General features: G+C 39.4%; 1 protein-coding gene across 6 annotated transcripts in view; it reads right to left on the bottom strand.

The window, feature by feature from the left end:
- Positions 1-18,046, bottom strand: part of Dgki (diacylglycerol kinase iota) — a 456,269-nt gene that overhangs the window by 81,261 nt on the left and 356,962 nt on the right. For all 6 annotated transcript variants that reach the window (XM_031381541.1, XM_031381543.1, XM_031381545.1 and 3 more), the window contains 2 exons: positions 14,058-14,137; positions 11,556-11,600 (listed from right to left, as the gene is read on the bottom strand). In XM_031381541.1, the coding sequence (XP_031237401.1) occupies positions 11,556-11,600; positions 14,058-14,137 (125 nt within the window). The remainder of the gene's footprint in view (positions 1-11,555; positions 11,601-14,057; positions 14,138-18,046) is intronic.

Raw genomic sequence — 18,046 nt, forward strand, 5'->3', positions numbered from 1 at the left:
CACACTCACACACACACTAAATACTTGTAAGAATACTTGTAAAAAATTTGCACTAATTTGGCAGGCCCACATGTATTGCAGATAGCCCTGGGGATGTTTATTCCATTCTCCTGTGAGGGGCTGCGAATAAGGAATGAGTCAGAACTCAGGTGATTTCCTATAAACTTTCTTCCCACCTTAATTTATAAAATAAAGGCTAGATCTGGTGATTGGGCAGAGAAAGAGGGGAAGGTGGAGCTGAAGGTTTTGGGAGAAAAGGAGAGAGAGACAAAGGAGGAGGTGGAAGGAAAGCGGAGCAGAAGCACACAACCTGGAGAAACTGCAAGTTATAAGGGGTCTCATAAATGGGGAAGATGGTAGTGTAGTGGTAGACCTGCCCAATCTAGGCGCACAGCACGTATTCATATTAATTCAGTTGTGCTTTCATTGCCTGGGCTTATTTGGGTTGGAGATTTACCTCAACACACATATACATGCATTTTCCGAGGGAGGGAAACTCTTCTTTCTATAGCTTATAAGAGTAATCTGAGATTCCTGAAAGGCTAAAACAATCCAAAATTTAAAAGTCAACAATCCAAAATTTAGGTACAAAGAAATTCAATATAATAAGAATACCTACATCAGTAGAAACACCTTAAAATATCCAAAGTCTCAAAAGCAGGAATTGTGGTTTCAAAGTTACCATGACTCTGTCCAAGGCTGTGGCTATTTCCTTAGTGGAAAATTGAGTCAGCTTCTGTCCTAGGAGTCAATGGCATTTTTCCATCATAGTCCCTCCAAAATATTTCTGATTAGAGCCTTAAGTTCTATATATTGTCATTAACATTTTTAATTGTCTCTACTGATTTTATATGTATGACTATTTTGCCTGCATGCATGGTTCCAATAAATACCAGAAGAGGACATTAGATCCCTTAAAACTGAAGTTAGAATCTACTGTGTGTGTGCTGGGAATGAACCTTTACCTATCAAGCCAGCTCTCCAGGCTTTATTGTCATTTTAAAAGGAGGAAAGATTTACATTGAACAACATATATTCCTAAAAACTGAAGTTGAATAGTAATGACAATATAGGGATCAGAGTTAAAAAATCAATTTTGCTAAAATGAAAATGAGATACCTTCTTAGTGAATGAAGATTGGGCAGTAGAAAAAGAGAGAGAGAGAGAGAGAGAGAGAGAGAGAGAGGAGAGAGAGAGAGATCTAACTTCTTTGTGATGCCTCCCTGAGACAGATTTGTACTTTCTCTAAGTGAGCTCATAGAAGGTCAGCTATTAGCATAATGAGGTCTTGTGGCATGGTCATTAGAGTTCCAAAGAAATGTAATTAATAAATTAATATAATCTTAGATATATACTGAATTAAACTAGTTTGTTTGTTTGTTTGTTTAATAAGTAAATCTGGAGAGCTGAGGGGGGAGCTCAATGGGGAAAATGCTTGTCATGCAAACACAGGGACCTGAGTTCACATCCCCAGAAGCAGCATAAAAGCTGGACATTGCGGTGCGTTCCCCTAACCCTGTTGGTGCTGAAGCATGTGTCTAGCTAGCTAGCCAATCTAGCTGAAATGGCAAGCTCTAGTTTCAGTGAGACACCCTGTTTCAAAAATTAAGATGAAGGCAGGAGGGGGAGCCTAGCTTGGCTGTGCTCTGAGAGGCTCTTCCAGCAGCTGACTGAGACAAAGCAGATACTCACAGCCAATCCTTAGGCTGAGGTTGCGGAACCCCATGGAATAGTTAGGAGAAGGATTGAAGGAACTGAAGGCAATGGCAACCCTAAGGAAGAAGAACAGTACCAACTAACCCAGACTCCTGGGTCCACATTCATCTCCCTATGGCATTTAAATACACTCCAAAGACAGGAGGAAGAGGAAGAGGAAGAGGACGAGGAGGAGGAGGAGGACGAGGAGAAGAAGGATGAGGAGGAGGAGGAGGAAAAGGAGGAGGAGGAGGAGGAGGAGGAAAAGGAGGAGGAAAAGGAGGAGGAGGAGGAGGACAAGGAGGACGAGGAGGAGGAGGAGAAAGAGAAGGTGGTAGAGGAAGAAAAGGAAAGAAAAGGAAAGTCCAGCTTCAGTTAAGCAGCAAGGCCTGAGAAGTAGAACCCTGATCTCCAGAACACCAGCTTTGCCAGTCAGGTCAATCATAGTTCCATCAACTACCATCTAAGAGCATCTGCGGAGAGATCTTACCTAGTTTGTGCCTTAAGTGCTTTGTTTTTATAATGGCCCTTGTAGAATTTATCGTGAAGTATTACTGAGAAATTAATGAGATGTGTAAAATACTTGACTTGTTAGCAGTTCCATGATGCTCTAGACTTGTAAATATCTAAGGCTAGCAATGCCGAGAGAGAATTCATAAAATTATGTTATCTAAGGCAATTTCACCTATAGTCATGTGAGAAGCTCATGGGACATGGGCTACCTTGCCAACTAGACACCATGCATGGTGCTGCCCTGGCCCTCTGGTGCATCAGTGCGGTTGAACAGATGAAGAAAAATGGGTCTCTTGCCCATTATCATGATTCTGCGTACTGGATACTCTTTTTCACAAAAAATCAACTTCTCTTATGCTAAGCTGGTTAGCTAGTTGTTATATAGCTGTGATATGTTTACTGTGATGATTGTTTTTTTATATTATTTAATTAAATCCAGTAAAGTACAAGACATGTCATTCAAAGGCTACAATGAGTGAAGTTTGGCAAACCATCTCCAAGAAGGTGACCATTAACCAGCATAATAATCTCCTTATTTCTGTCTGCATCTACTCTGGAAATTTCTATGTAACCAATAACCAAGTTTCGATTCATTTTCCCAAGGGAAGGTCATTTTAATTATGGTTTTAATTTATTTTCTGTCTATCGCTAAAAAGCCATAAATACAGAGGTAATGACTTTTAAGTCTTCTGCCAAAAGAATCAGAGTAAGCAGAAGACATGAATTATGAGTGAAACAAAATGCTTAGCTCAAATCTCATAAAGCCTTCCCCTTCCAAGTATGAAATATATGGCTCAAGTCTCTGGTCTAAGGCAGCAGATTGCAAACGGCTCTAGCACAGATGGATGATGGAGCCATGCCAAGAGATGCCATCCTAGACCATCTGGTCCAGTTACACTGAGCTAAGTGACAGGACGTCAAGTAGAACTATGGACTCTTCTCCACTCGATTTCTCACTTACACACATACAGCTTCTGCACTGACCCAACTCCCATATCCAGCAATGAAGGATGGGAAAGAACGGCTATCATGAAAATAGCCGGATTGCTGGACTTTCAGGCACTAGTAATTTCTCTTCATTCAGTCTCTTTATCAGTGAGGCTTTTATCTGATTATTTTTCTTTTAATTTTCCACAAATCAGGCTTTACACACACACACACACAGACACACACAGACACACACACACACACACTCACATATATATATATATTGATAGGCCTACACTAAGGCTCGCAGGACACTCACTTTGTTGCTAGGAAGGCTGCATACTTTCACCCCCACCTGTCTCTAACAACATCCAATAAATATAAATAACATAAATATTTGGGAATTTCTGTGTGTCCAATATACCAACTTTCAATTTATTTTCCTAAAGGAAGGCCATTTTAATTATGGTATTAACATATGTGTGTGTGTATGTGCATATGTGTGTGTATGTGTGTGTGTGTATCCTTTGATACATATATATCCTTTGATGACTATAGATGAAATAAAATGGAGGCTATGCATGCTTATTATTAGTCCATGCAATGAATATTTTATAATGAGAAAATGATCTCTCAGCAATATGTAGTAGTACAAAAATTCACAATTTGAATCTTTTAAGCCTCACAAAACCTACCAAGAGGTACTTACCTGCTCAATGATTCTATTTGGAAATGTAGGTAAATCTCATGGAATAGGCTGATTGTAAGCCATCACCTTAGGCCTACACTAAGGCTTGCAGGACACTCACTTTGTTGCTAGGAAGGCTGCATAGTTTCACCCCCATTTATACCCGTGATCTGGCCAGAATTCAGGTGCCATGGTTTGAGGAACTGAAATATGTAAAGGATTATTCCTTTAATAATTTAAGTAAGCTACTTAGATGTCTCCACTAACCAAGTGATAGGACCCACAGACCTTTTTTACCTGTGAGTGTGTAATCTTGTGTGATCATTTTTAGCTTCTTGGGGGCTTAGAACTATTTGGGGTTTGAAGGAGAGTCATGAAATGTCACATCTGAAAGCAAACTTCCTAGACAGCATAAGCAAAAGTTGTAATAGAAAAACATCTAGAGTGATCTTGATGGGAATGAAGACCTCCCTCATGCTACCACTCAAAGCATGGCCACAGATTCAGCTACTATCAATAGTCAACTAAACCTTCCTTGCTTCTTGCCAGAGAAATCACTCCTGGTAACTCAGATCCTTCCCTCTCAAATTTTCCAGTCATGCTTTCTGCCCACTTCTTATTCCACGGCACCTGTTGCTTTAGAGTCACACAGAAAATATGGTGGTCAATGGGCTCGCAAAGGAAACAGTCCCAAAGGCAAGACACTTTCCACCATCAGTGAAAGAGAGTTCTGTCAATCCAATCACTATATGTTCTGTGTGAGTACTGTACTTGTATTAGGCCTAGGTCCCATACCCATAAGGCCAATCAGAGCAAGTTTTAACATGTGATCTGGCTATATGTTCAACTTCATGTTTCTCACAATATTTTTCATAAAACAAAGCAGCAACTGACTATCACTTAAATGTTTATCAAGGGGTTGGAAATATATGATTGAAAGGAAAGAATGAGCTATAAATTCATTTATTCATAAGATATAACAGTAATGGTACACTAAAAGGGAGGGGCCTTTTCTCTCCATCCCTTGGGGCATGGAGTGCCTGTGCCTGCCTGAGCCCAGACACTGGAGCCTGGCTGACAGCTTACCCTTGGCTCTTCCTGTGTTGCCAGTTTATTAACAGCAAATAAACCAATTAAATGGAGACTATTCAAGAACTTGGCAATGGACTTGGCAAAAGTAGACAAAATAGAGTGCAATATGCAAAGTGAGTATACAAGGACTGTAAATTTATGTCATATTAACAATGAACTTACATGCGTATATGATGTATCTGTCTAACGTTTAACTCTATATAGAGACAGGGAAAAGTGGGGAACCATCACAATAGCAAAGTGCCAAGAATGATTGGAGCTAAAAGCTCAAGGAGCTAAAAGCCAAGCTCAATTCTTTATTGTTTTTTTAAATAAAGTTCTTGAATAGTCTCCATTTAATTGGTTTATTTGCTGTTAATGAACTGGCAACAAAGGAGGACCCAAGGGTAAGCTGTCAGCCAGGCTCCCTGTCTGGGCTCAGGCAGCCACAGTCATTCCATGCCCTAAGGGATGGGGAGAAAAGGCTCCCCCCACTGCTGGGGAACCTCCAGGATGAACACAGTGGCCAATGAGCAAAGAATCAAAGATGCTAAAGGAAGACAGGGGAGGGAGGTCAGGAAGGAGGAGATGGGCAGACCTGGGAGAAGGCAGCCTTCTCCGATACCCACCCCTGCTCAGGGCTCAGGAGTCTCTCTGCCTCTGCGCTGAGGCCAGGGAGGTTTGTCTCACGGGGGTCTGAATCTTCCCCTCCATCTTGGGACTGATAGGAGAAGCTCAGACAGAGAAGATTCCCCATGTTCCCTATCTCTGGCAGGCCAGGGCTCCAGGATTTCAAGGTGGGCATGGTGCCATTGTTCTTAACATGGGACAGTAAAGAAATAGGCTCCCCAGTGACCTGGGCCCTCAGACCTAAGACGTAAGAGCTTACTAATAGAGGTCAAGACCTTTATAGACTGCACAACACAGATGGCTCACTTAGGAAAGCCCAGGGAACTATCAAATGAACCTCGATGGTATCAAAAAGAAATATATATTGGAGAGGTTAAAAAAAAAAAAAAAGAATGCGAGAAGCACGTTGCCAAAGAGGAATTTACAACTTAAACCATGATCATGAAACTCACTTTACTGGATGACCTCATGGAAATCCAATGGGGAAATCCTTCTCTTCTACTCAGACAAGGTAATCAGAATACATGTGAGAGACAGTGATGCTAGAAGAGAGTTAACACTGAATAAGCCACAATCTCAATTTAACACAACCTTCATGAGCAACCCATTAAGGGCAATGTATTTCCATCCTGTAAATTGCTCTCTGTGACCTCACCAAGTACCTGGCAAAGAGGAATCATGGATTCACAGTTATCCTCCAATGCAATGTGGACAATGACTCAGATTGGAGGAGAAAGAAAGGTGAGTAAATTCTCTTACAAGGGGTTAGGTATTAGTTATCAGGCAGAATTTAATTTCATAGAAATGCATGTGTGTTCATGTGTTTCTGAAATCCATCTAGTATTAATTATATATAATTAATATAGTTCTTCTCTGAACAACTACTTGGCAAGCATATGCAAAAACTGCTCTTAATTTATATTCAATTATGCATAACTAATGCACACAGCATTCCCGTTACACACTCCAGTAGCTTATGCAATTAGGCAATATTCACCTAGCATTTAATATACCTGGAATGTGAATGAGATTCTTCTTTCACAGAAACTGAACAGCAGTTGTTTGAGCTGGGAATTGGTGCTTCATTCCATAAGGTTCAGTCCATGATCACATTTCTCTTACGTGCCTCTTATCCATCCACACTTCTTATCTATCTTTATTCTCTATTGTCTATAGATCTATATACCTATTACTTTTTTCTTTTAAGAGATATTTTAATTTTACATGTTTTAATTTATCCAACAAAGTAACCAGCTGCCATATGACATATTCATGCATGTTTTATTTGGGTGGAGTCTCCAGGCCCTCTCTCCCCTCATCTCCCTCTTCACCGCTATCCTTTGGCCCGTACTCCTCCCTTCCTCTTTGTTCTATTACTCTCCACTCTCTTTTCTGAGAACTTCTCTTTCCCCTGCCCATTTATAGTTTCCTGGCTTTCACTCACGTGTACTCCTGCCCAGGCATGCTCACTTAACAATTAGAAGCTAGGATTTAGATATGAGTAAGACTACACAGTACGTGTCTCTCTGAACAATATCCATTCATACATACACAGACACACACATATATATGACCAATATACATGTTTTTATAGATAGATAGATAGATAGATAGATAGATAGATAGATAGATAGATAGATAGATAATGGTTGCTGTGAATCAATAAAATCATATATATTGGATAACAATATATACCTAATATTATGTCTTCCAGTCCCATTTATTTTCCTGAAGTTTTCATAATTTTTTCTTAACTGACACTTAAAGGATCACCTGCATAAATACATTTTGCACTTACTATTGAATGCTATGATAATCAATAGAATCAGTCAAGTTAAACTGACAGTGTTTAATTGTTTATAGGGAGAAATGCTGGGACTTGGGGTCTACGCGAAATGTTTTTTTAAACCTAAATACACCTGGCTTCCTTGAATACACTTGGCCACAGCTATGGCTGTCTTTATTCTTGCTAGCTGTGCTTTCTCCAGTTTCTTTCTCCTCCTACTTTCCTCCCCTAGGCTTCACAGCTGCCATGGGGCCTCACTGTGTCCTAAGCAAAAATACGATGATTTCAGGGACTCTTGGCAATACACTGCTGACATCTGAGGGTGGGTAAAACTTTGCTATAGGAGACTTTCCTGCATTGGATTCATACATATTCTATTCAGTGGATCCAAGAGATATCTGCAGGCACTGCTAAATGCCTTATACTGGGATCAGAAATCTTCCTTAGTTAAAAAATCATGACAATAATCCAATCACAAAAGGAAAACAAACACAATTTAAAATGAAGTTCTTTCCTAAGTTCTGCCCTTTGGTGGATTAAGATAAATTAATTCTAACCTGCCGACTGGTTTCAGTTCACGCCAAGACAATCTACTCCCTTCTCATTTCATGACTTGGGGCAAAATGGACATTATTTCCAAGAAAGAAGAGAATTATCGGATAACAATTGGCTTCAAGGAGCACTGTTTATAAAATAAAATCTAATTTATTTATACATTCCAGTTTATCTGCCAACATGAAGAAGATATGAACCTGCATAAGGCACACTTGGCAGTTAGAAATGACAGCAGACACCATTTGTGCGGAGGGGCTTTATATTTTGGTATCAGAGATGGGTGTGCTGGAACTCTCGGCAGATTATGAACAGCCAGCGCCTTCCTGCACGGCTCACACTGCCTTGTTAGGTTAATGTGAGCTGTCACTTCTGAGGCCTCATGCTTTGCTGGCAGCTCACTGCAACTTTGGAAAGGGAAGACACAAAAGCAAGGGAATGTGTGAACTGGTGACAGCTGCCATGTGGCTCACTAACAAGGCACCTTGGGCACATGCACATCTTTGAGGGGCTTTTTGTTTCGTTTTTTGTTTTCGTTTGTTTTTCTATCTAAAAAAAAAAAAACTAAAAGAAATAAAAGGACAACTAAAACCCTCGCTAGCAATCAGTGGCCTAACAACAATCTGCCAAATTGCTCTAAGTTACTGGTGTGTACCCATTCCCCCTCTCATAGGGAATAAAGTGCATTAGAGAGTATTTGTGACAGTCTGCAGTTCCATGTCTTAAAGCCTCCCCCATTACCCAGTCCCAGCAATAATAGTCTGGATATTCTGATATTACGGTTTCTGTGTTAGGAAACAAAATTTAGTATTAAATTCCCCATCACTGGTCTGTCACGCTCTACATAAAAAAGAATGGCACCAACACCCATATATTTCATCTGCTCTTTGGAAAAATGCAGAAGTCAATGCACAGCACAAAGGGACCTGGCAGTGTTCCTTGCTCCTGGCTCTTCCCAGCAGTCTCTGCATGGCTGTCAGATGCCACCTTCTCCTCACTCAGCAGCACTCTGCTGCTCGGGCCAGTTTCTATGGCTCTTTATGCCTGGTCATTTTTCAATCTAGTGTTCTGTCTTTGGCTGATGAGAACATTCAGAATGGTGGTGAAGCTTCTTCATCATCTAAGCTGACCCCAGACAGGTCTCCTTCATCAGCAGCTAAGCTCACCCCAGATGAGCTCTAACCAGCAGTTCACCACTCTTTTTCTCAGGACTCCCCACTTTGCTCAGGACTCCCCAACACTTTCCATCTCTGAGCCTGGGACTTTGAGAGGGCTTCACTGTTCATATTTCCAACTTATTATTGCTCACTAATATTGCTCATCCAATCTCCTGGATTCTTACAGGTTCAAAAGCAGTGTGACTGAAAGTGGAAGTCTTTATTCATCCTTCTAACACATTCTTCCCCTGATGATCTCAATAAAATGTGGAAGTTCATCTCTTGCCTCCACCTGTTCATCTTTACTGCTGGAGAGACCCCACCTTGCGCTAGGGCAATTCTAGCAAATTCTCTCATTGTGTGTGTCTCTTTCACTATCTCTGTCATGCACACAAACACACACACACAGGTGCATACACGTGTATGAATATACATACATGTACACACATATAAACATATATATGTGCATGCTAAGGAGAAGATCCTGGACTACTTTATTACCCAAAGGCCCCTGATTTCTAATTATCTGTTCCTTCATTTAGCAAGATAAGGGAATGTTGGTATTTATGCCCTGGTACTCATCCTGGATCACCATCCTTGTTAGTATTTATGTCCTGGTACTCATCCTGGATCACCATACTTGTTAATAATTGATGTCCTGGTACTCATCCTGGATCACTATCCTTGTTAGTATTAATGACTTGATACTCATCCTGGATCACCATCCTTGTTATTCTCTATGCTCAATGCACAAAAGCTTTTGATGTGACACTTATAACCCAGCAGGATAACACCAAGATTTGACTTGAATATAACTCATAAAGTACAAAAATACTTTGAAAAAGTCATTAATATTTTTCTATGTTGTCATTACTTTAAAGTAAATTAGACAAAAACCCTGTCATATTCTAGAGTGTCACTTATCCTTAGTCCATGTGGGTGCAAACTGGTATAAAGAAGTTATGGTTTCAAATGACCCATACTAAACACTGGTGCATAAAAATGACAATGGTCTACATGACAGGATAGTATGGCATCAGTACATGAGTTTCTTAAAACTTGTTAGGATCAGTGCTTAAAGTATTTTTGCAAAATTGGAAAAGTTCAAAATTTCCAAGAGGAAAAATTAGAAACCTTTGCTAAAACAATAGACTTTCTTCAGTCTAATTTCTAATAGCACCTGTGAGCTAAGCAATTCCAGCCTATAAAGGCTGGTAAATTTTCCTTTAAAATGTTGATATAGAGCATCCTAGAGTGGTTCAGTGGTTCATTATCTTAGTGTCAGCTTATGTGACTTCTCCTTGCAGTCACAGACAGATGTGACTGACTCTTCTGGAATAGTAGGCCAGGGCTGAGACATAAACACACAAATAAAAACACCGAGGCCATCCCTGTCCTGTGGTCACTGACTGGGTTGAGGGTGCAGGGTACATCTCAACAGGAAAAGACTGTTACCCAGGCCACAACTTTCAAGGTCTTCTTTAAACATGGCTGTTATTAATTACATAAAAATATAGTATACTGGAAGATTCAAGTTTGGAACAGTAAGCACTTAAACCCCTGTGAATTAAATGAGGGCATACACAGCCACAGCATTGTATTTCCCAACACCACTGATGACATTCTATCTTACTGTGTGTAAGTGCACCACTCTGTGGCGACCTCACAATTAGATCACGCATTTCTCATGATATGTCCTCATTATGCAACCAAGTCAGCATTTAAGTTCCCTGTCATATGGAGACATAAAATGATCTACAGAGCTCTCATTTGGAGAAGTTGTTGAAAAGTTATGGCCCCTATACAGCCCTCTCAGCATGGAAGGGACAAGGGAAAGTGCCAGCCAGAGAGAATCACAGGGGTCCTTTACAATCCGGAAGATAACTGTGGACTGAGCCTCTGAGAAACCGAGTAGTTAAGAGGACAGAAAAGGAGACGTGGGCAGCAGAAGAAGGTCAGAGAGCAGGGAAGAGACTGCACTTCCAAAGAGGAGCAGCCAAGGCCTACCATTGGTTCCCCTGATGAGTGGTCCTATCAGATTCCATCCAGTACACAGCCATGGCAGAAGCCCGTTTTATGAAGATCAGCAGGGAAATGGAGAATGAACCATCACTGACTGATATATAGAACCCCATCTTGATCTAGCATTTTGCTTATGTGACCCAATATGTATTTTCCCTGCTAAGCCCACTTGAATTAAGATCTCTGGTATATGTGACTAAAAGCACTCTATTTGGGTCATTTTTTTCCAAATTATCTGAGAGAATAACTACAATATGTTTTTATACTAGACCAGAATAGCACTAAGTCAGGAAAATGCAAAATAACCAGAATAATACTTCATTGGGTTCTTTATAGATTAAGTCTATCCCAGGATAATATGAGGACTCTAAATTGCATATGTAGTGAAAGAGAGGATGCAGCTGTCTGGAAAGGAAAGAAGGGAGGGAGGGAGGGAGAGAGAGAGGGAAGAAGGGAGGGAGAAAGGGAAGAAGGGAGGGAGAAAGGGAAGGAAGGAGAAATAATTATGAGTTACCTGGTAATGAACTCTCTGTGACCCAGAAGAAACTGACTGCAAGTCCTAATGAAAAAATTGGGGGGAAAATATATACCTTGCAGTTAGATAGACTAGCCATTCCACATCCCATCACCCCCCAAATGAACTCCCAATTTAATGTCACCACGCTCATCTGAGAGTGTCTTAGTGCTTCATGGATGTCCAATGAAGTTCATGCCAGAAACAATGAAAGCGTACTACCTGGGACTGAGAGAAGATGGGTCATTTGTGTTTTACAGCTTAGGCTAGTAACGTCGAACCAGTGATTTTGTTATACTAAGTGGAAATCCGATTTCATTTGTATCTAAACTCTTTGGTTTATAGAGAAATCCTCTTGGGCCACCTTAAATGCCTAGAATTTATCTTATACTAAGTATGTGCTACCATACACGTACAGGATGCTCGGCAACGGTTTTCATAAACCTCAGTCAGCAAAAGGTCATCACGGACCATGTCTTTGCCATCACAAAGAGGAGACTGGACTGATGATATCCCCATTGTCACAAGCCTCAGGCTTCCTCGCTAATGACTATGCTGATGCTCTGTGCAATGTCAGCAGTCCTGGGGACCTCTGTCCTTATACCTGCTTCCCGCAGGAGCTTGTCATCTCTGTGAACAAGTCACTTCTAAAAGTCACTTCTCTATACTAATTGATATCCATTTTCTTTTCTTTTTCCTTCTAAATCTACTTTCAGTTGAATATTAGTGTGACAGGTGGTTAAGTTGATTTTCAATAAAGTCAACTAATTAGCCACGTGTTTTGCCACTCTGAAGTGCTGCCTAGTATTAATTTTTGAGTATTAATACTTGAGTATTAATGTTTTAAATAAAGAGACACTGTATCAGTTATGAGTCACGTTTCCAGAAGATTTTATTGCACTTGTATTTATATCTATGTCTACATATCTCCATGTGTATGTGTCCATGGAAACTAGAGAGGATGTCAGATCTCTTAGAGCTGGAGTTATAGGCAGTTATGAGCCATATACTATGGATGCTGGGAACTGAACACCAGTCCTCTGGAAGATCAGCAAATGTTCTTTCATAAACCTCAGTCAGGAAAAGGTAATCACAGACCATGTTTTTGCCATCACAAAGAGGTAACTGGCAAGTCATCTCCCCATTCCATAAATCCCATTTTTAAAAATACAGGTTTAATGTTATAACATTCCACAGAAAATGAAGTATTGTTTTAAAAAACGAGATGCTATGGGTTCTTTAAACTCAGATTAGGACCCAAGTTGCATGTCAAAACATTCACAGATATTTTACTCTTTAAATAAAAATAATTACATAAAACCACATCAAAAATAGCTAAACAAATCCACAATTATAAATTTTACTGAATTTATCATTCATGTTGGTATTCAAATTTTGGCATTTATCACTAAATACATTTTGATTTATAATTACATGTCTACCCTTAAAAATTATAAGGAAAAAAATTAATTTTCAGGACAGATGTATGTGTTTCCTACCTAAATTAATTTCTAGTGATATGTGATGTAATATTCAAAGACAAGTGGCCACAAGTTATCAGGACTTAAAAACTATACATCAGCTTCATTTATAATTTATTTGTGCTTATTTGTGCATTATGTGTTGAATGGAACAGTGTTGTTCCTCTAGGAGAATAAACACCAATTGAGGAAAGAGACTTTAATGAGAACAGATGTCTTCCATCTGGAAGCCATGATGGAGAGAGCTGTTTATGCCTCCACCACTCCTGGGATGGAGAGAGTTGCCTGCCCCAACCTGCCATACCTACATATACACCATTTTGCCAAAATAACCAAGAGTGATTGTAATGAGTTTGGGTGCACCTGATTTGCTGGTACAGGACAAACTTATAAGAAAGGCATACATGAGATTGCTTCCTTCCTGTGACTCAGTGGCAAGAGTAAGTGAAGGGAAAATGTATACAGGTCAACAAAGTGTCCATTTGGTTCTGATATATTCCCATTAATAAGAAGCTTCTCTTTCCTGTGGAAAAAGTTTCATTAAAAAAAAATTTTAGACTTCTCTGACAGAAGTCTGTGCTAGACCCAAAATATCAGGTAGCCTCAAAGCTCTAACTTCCTTCATTATTTATTAGTTCTTTTGAAATTCTGAATAGCTAAAAATATAGAGCTATGGAGCCTGTCAAGGAGGCAGAATTTCCAAGCTACAATATAGCCATGGAATATACCAAGACATGAGCACCTATAGTTAACCCAGCAGGTCCTCTCCCACAGCAACCAGAATAGGGAAGTAACAGTAGAAACAGGAGGTTGTAAAGGACTAGACCATGCTGCCATTTCATCTCATGTATTATTTGAGAAATACACAAACACATGTATAAGTGTATATGCGTGTGTATATGTACATATGTATATGTGTATATGTATTTATGTGTATACATATATGTGAATATATGTATATAGCTGGTAATTATTTAAGGGAAAATCTGAAGAGAATAAATAATAAGATAAACCAACTCACCTCCTGTAGGCGGTCTATGTACATACGGCAAGTCTCCAAATCACAGTCTCCACGAACAACTAGAATACCCAGAGGGATGGCTGAGGATGGAGGAAAGAAGAAAAATCTAAAGTGACATGTATGGTCTTTAGACTGACATAAATGTGTTTCTCGTGGGTAAAGTAGCCTTACAGGTATTCTGTGAATACAACCATGAAAAGAAGGAAGTGTACTCTACAAAGCTCCCTGGTGGCCTCGGTTTCTTCTTCTTCCCACCAGATGTCATATATTTATCTTGTTTGATTCACATTGTCCTTGCCACATGGATTTTACCTCAGTGGCCCTGATATGAAATACACTGTCTAATAACAACAGGCTGCAGAATTGGACAGCTGCTCACTGCCAGCTGATAACAGATCCCTGCACCTGCAGTGGACAGCATGAAGGCATAGCCTGAGGAAGTCATTAATCATTCAGGATTCTGGACACTCACCCTTTTCCCTCCCGAATACACAAGACTCATCTTTTGGCACATTTGCAATAGCTTGCTATTTCTAATACTGAAGCTATTCAAATGGTGTTAGTTCCTGATGGGTCACAGCAAAATTGAATATGAAAAGCTGAATAAGGGAGGGAGGGGAGGAAGGAGTAAGCATGAGAACAAAGAAAGAAAGGATCCTTGAAGGGAACAAGTTATAAACCCACATGATTTTAAAGAGATTCAGCATTAAGTGTGCTAGCATCAAGGCCTTGGGTAACATTAAAGAGAAGCCAAGTTATTCATCTATTTAGGTAACAAGATTTCACACTGGCTTTACTGACCAGACCTTCTTTATTTCAAATATAAACTAATATTTCTGAAATATTAAAAATTCTACTTTTCAAAACCAAAAACATACGTACAGTTACAATATTAAATCCATGATTTAACACAAAGTGTCAAAATAGCAAATCCATCAGCAAAAAACTAGCAAGCGACTTTATGACTGTAGTGCTCACAGTTTTTAAGTCTTTCATGGGTCAAATTTAACTTTAAAGCTTCACTATTAACAAATAAAATTACAAAGCTGGGTGCTAAAAAAAAAACCCAAAATAATAGTAAATGCAACTTTACAAAAAAGGGTATTTCTTTATGATATATATGTATATATGTATATGATATTTATATATATGCATGTGTGTGTATCTATAGGAGAATGTAGGCGGGTAGTAAATAGTCTATGTTGTACATATAATGATATCCAATTACTGTATTTATCTGGATGGGCTTTTTATTTATAAAGTTATGGTAGGGTATATTTAATTTCTGGAAAGAATAAAGTATTGATTTCATACCCCCCCCCAAAAAAGAAAATCTTTCCATCTCTTGAGTTCTTCTCTTCCTCTCAAAATGGTTCCTGGTATCAGCTTACTATAAGCTGATATAATTGTGTTGACAGATACCTGGTCTTCAATTATTAAATATTTTGTGTACATATCAAGATTGTAAGAACTGTAACACACTTTATACGTTAAGTGTTCCAAAAAACACTACTCAAAAAACTATTTAGGTCAATAAAATGAATGTTCCATCCTGTAAAAAAAAGAAAAAAGAAAAAGAAAAAAAAGAAAAAATTTAAAACATAGGATAATATACATTTAAAATGTATAAAAAATATCTTGAGGAACTGTTAAAGGAGGAAAAGGATAAATAAACAAATGGTAGCCTGTCATCATTTATACTGAGGGTATTCGCTGAAGCATGTGGACCTCCTTTCATCTTTTATCTGGGAAACAGGGGTGGTTCCAAGTAAAAGAAGCAGCTCCTTCCCCAAAACTATTCCCTGGATTGCTTTCCTCTAGGCAGAGCAGACCTGAACTACTTCTTTCCTGCAGGCTCCTCCCTCAAGTCCTACCTAATCGACCTCTGGAACATCCACCACCCTGCTGATCTAAGGGAGCCCGGGAGTGAGTGTGAATCCTCTCACACCAACGACAGGCTTTCTCTTGTCTCTTCCCCAGTGCATGGTAGAGAAATGCTAAGAACTCCAAGGTGTGTACAAAAGAGAGAAGATGAATTAGTGCTCACTCAAACACGAAAAGTGTGCCTTGAAGACACACATTATCTTTTATGGGGTAGACAAAAGGGGAAGCAGAGAAGTAAAGAATATGTCTGGGCTCCTAACTCACTTTTGTTTACTCTTCAAGAAGCTGAGCGAGTCAGGAAGCAGAAGGTAAGCAGACCCTGAGTGCCAAACGTTTGGGAGAAAACCACAGGTGACTATGGCCCCCTTCTTTTTGACAATAAGAATGAAGTTTTAGAGTGGCACTCAGGCATTGTGGAGGGGAATGGAAAATAAGTGGAATAAGAGGCACCTAAGTCTAAGTACCCTTTGAAATACTCATTAAGGAGCCTGGCCATACGTGCTGTGCTGTAGGCACAACATAGGCTGAGGCAAAAGAATCACAAGTTACAGCCCAGCTTAGGCTACACAGTGAGTTCCAGGGCAGTGTAAGCCACAACCTTAGATGAACCAAACAAGCAAACAACAAAAAATAAGGAGATTGCCTTCAGCTATGCTATCAGATAAATCCAACCATGGTGACCTACCAAGATAACAACTGAATAGTGTTTTAATAATTGAAGACGAGGGAAGCTAAAACTTTTGGCCTAGGTAGTGGAATAAGTCAAACATTGGGGACACTGAATATAGCAGTAGTTCAGGCCATTTACAAGGAAATCTTGCCGATATACAAAATACTTCCCCTTACTTTTGTTGTTGTTGTTGTTAAGACAAGGTTTCTCTGTGTAGCCCTGGCTGTCCTAGAACTCACTCTGTTGACCAGGCTGGCCTCGAACTCAGAAATCCACCTGCCTCTGCCTCCCAAGTGCTGGGATTAAAGGCATATGCCACCACGTTTTGTTGTTGTTGTTGTTTGATTCCCCTTAATTTCAAATGAGCAAATGTAGAGAAATAAAATTTAATCAACATTGATCTATTTCTTTAAACTTGGGGGTAAACATCATAGAAATTAAGAATAATCTTTCCAATATCTCTGACGTCCTTCAATTATTAGTAACTAGAGTTACTCTTGTCTGAATATAAATTGTTCAATGCAGATATTTTAAACTACAATTAGATAATAAATGTTTATGGTTGGGAATCCACCAGAAACAACTAGAAAAGCTGGGGTTTTTTCAAATATATGTAACAGATTTCCACTAGCTGTATAATTGACAGCTTTTGCCTACTCTTGAAATACGTAAATAAAAACAAATGTATTTTATCATTATTAGACTAAGTATTATTAATACTTAGCTAATGGAGAAAAATAAAGATAACCTCTCTGACCACTCCAGTGCATGTTTGCAATCAACACTTTCAGAAGTGTACAATAGGCGAGATCCACAGCCTTGCAGCCTCCACTCCCAGCTCTGCTTCGGACTGGAGACCTGTCCATCTAAGCTATTTGTTCTCACTATGAAAGTGCACACTCCCTTTGAGCCTTGGTTTGAAAATGATTGTTTTAAAAAAGGTATCTATGGAATTTTGTGAAGATAAAATTTCAAACTATACTTAAAATTGACTTCCTGGACTATCAAAGTTGGTTCTCTTTCACTACCTTCTAGGCATCTTCCATTAGAACATGGTATCATTATGAAGGGCCAGCTAGTGCTAGAAGTTCCGTGACTATATTCTTACTCAGTTAAAAGTCAGTTCCACTCTTTCTGCAAATGGTAGGAAATAACTGGACCGCAAAAATGTCCCAGTCACCCCGATTCAGGGCTTATGTGGTGAGGAGAAAGCAGAGGCTTATGGGAAATTCACACCTTCATTTGTATTATTGATAATCTACTGCCAAGCTTCATGCCAAAGTTTTCTCCATTTTAATTAAGAATAGTAGAAAGTACATTTATGGCCTGAGCTTCAATGTCCCTAAAATTGTCTTGAGGACTCATCTTCTGATCACGTTGGAGACTTGGCCTTCAATATACACTAACCAATACTGATTCTACATGATAGGACGTA

The sequence above is a fragment of the Mastomys coucha genome, unplaced genomic scaffold, assembly GCF_008632895.1.
Source record: "Mastomys coucha isolate ucsf_1 unplaced genomic scaffold, UCSF_Mcou_1 pScaffold20, whole genome shotgun sequence".
NCBI lineage: Eukaryota > Metazoa > Chordata > Mammalia > Rodentia > Muridae > Mastomys > Mastomys coucha.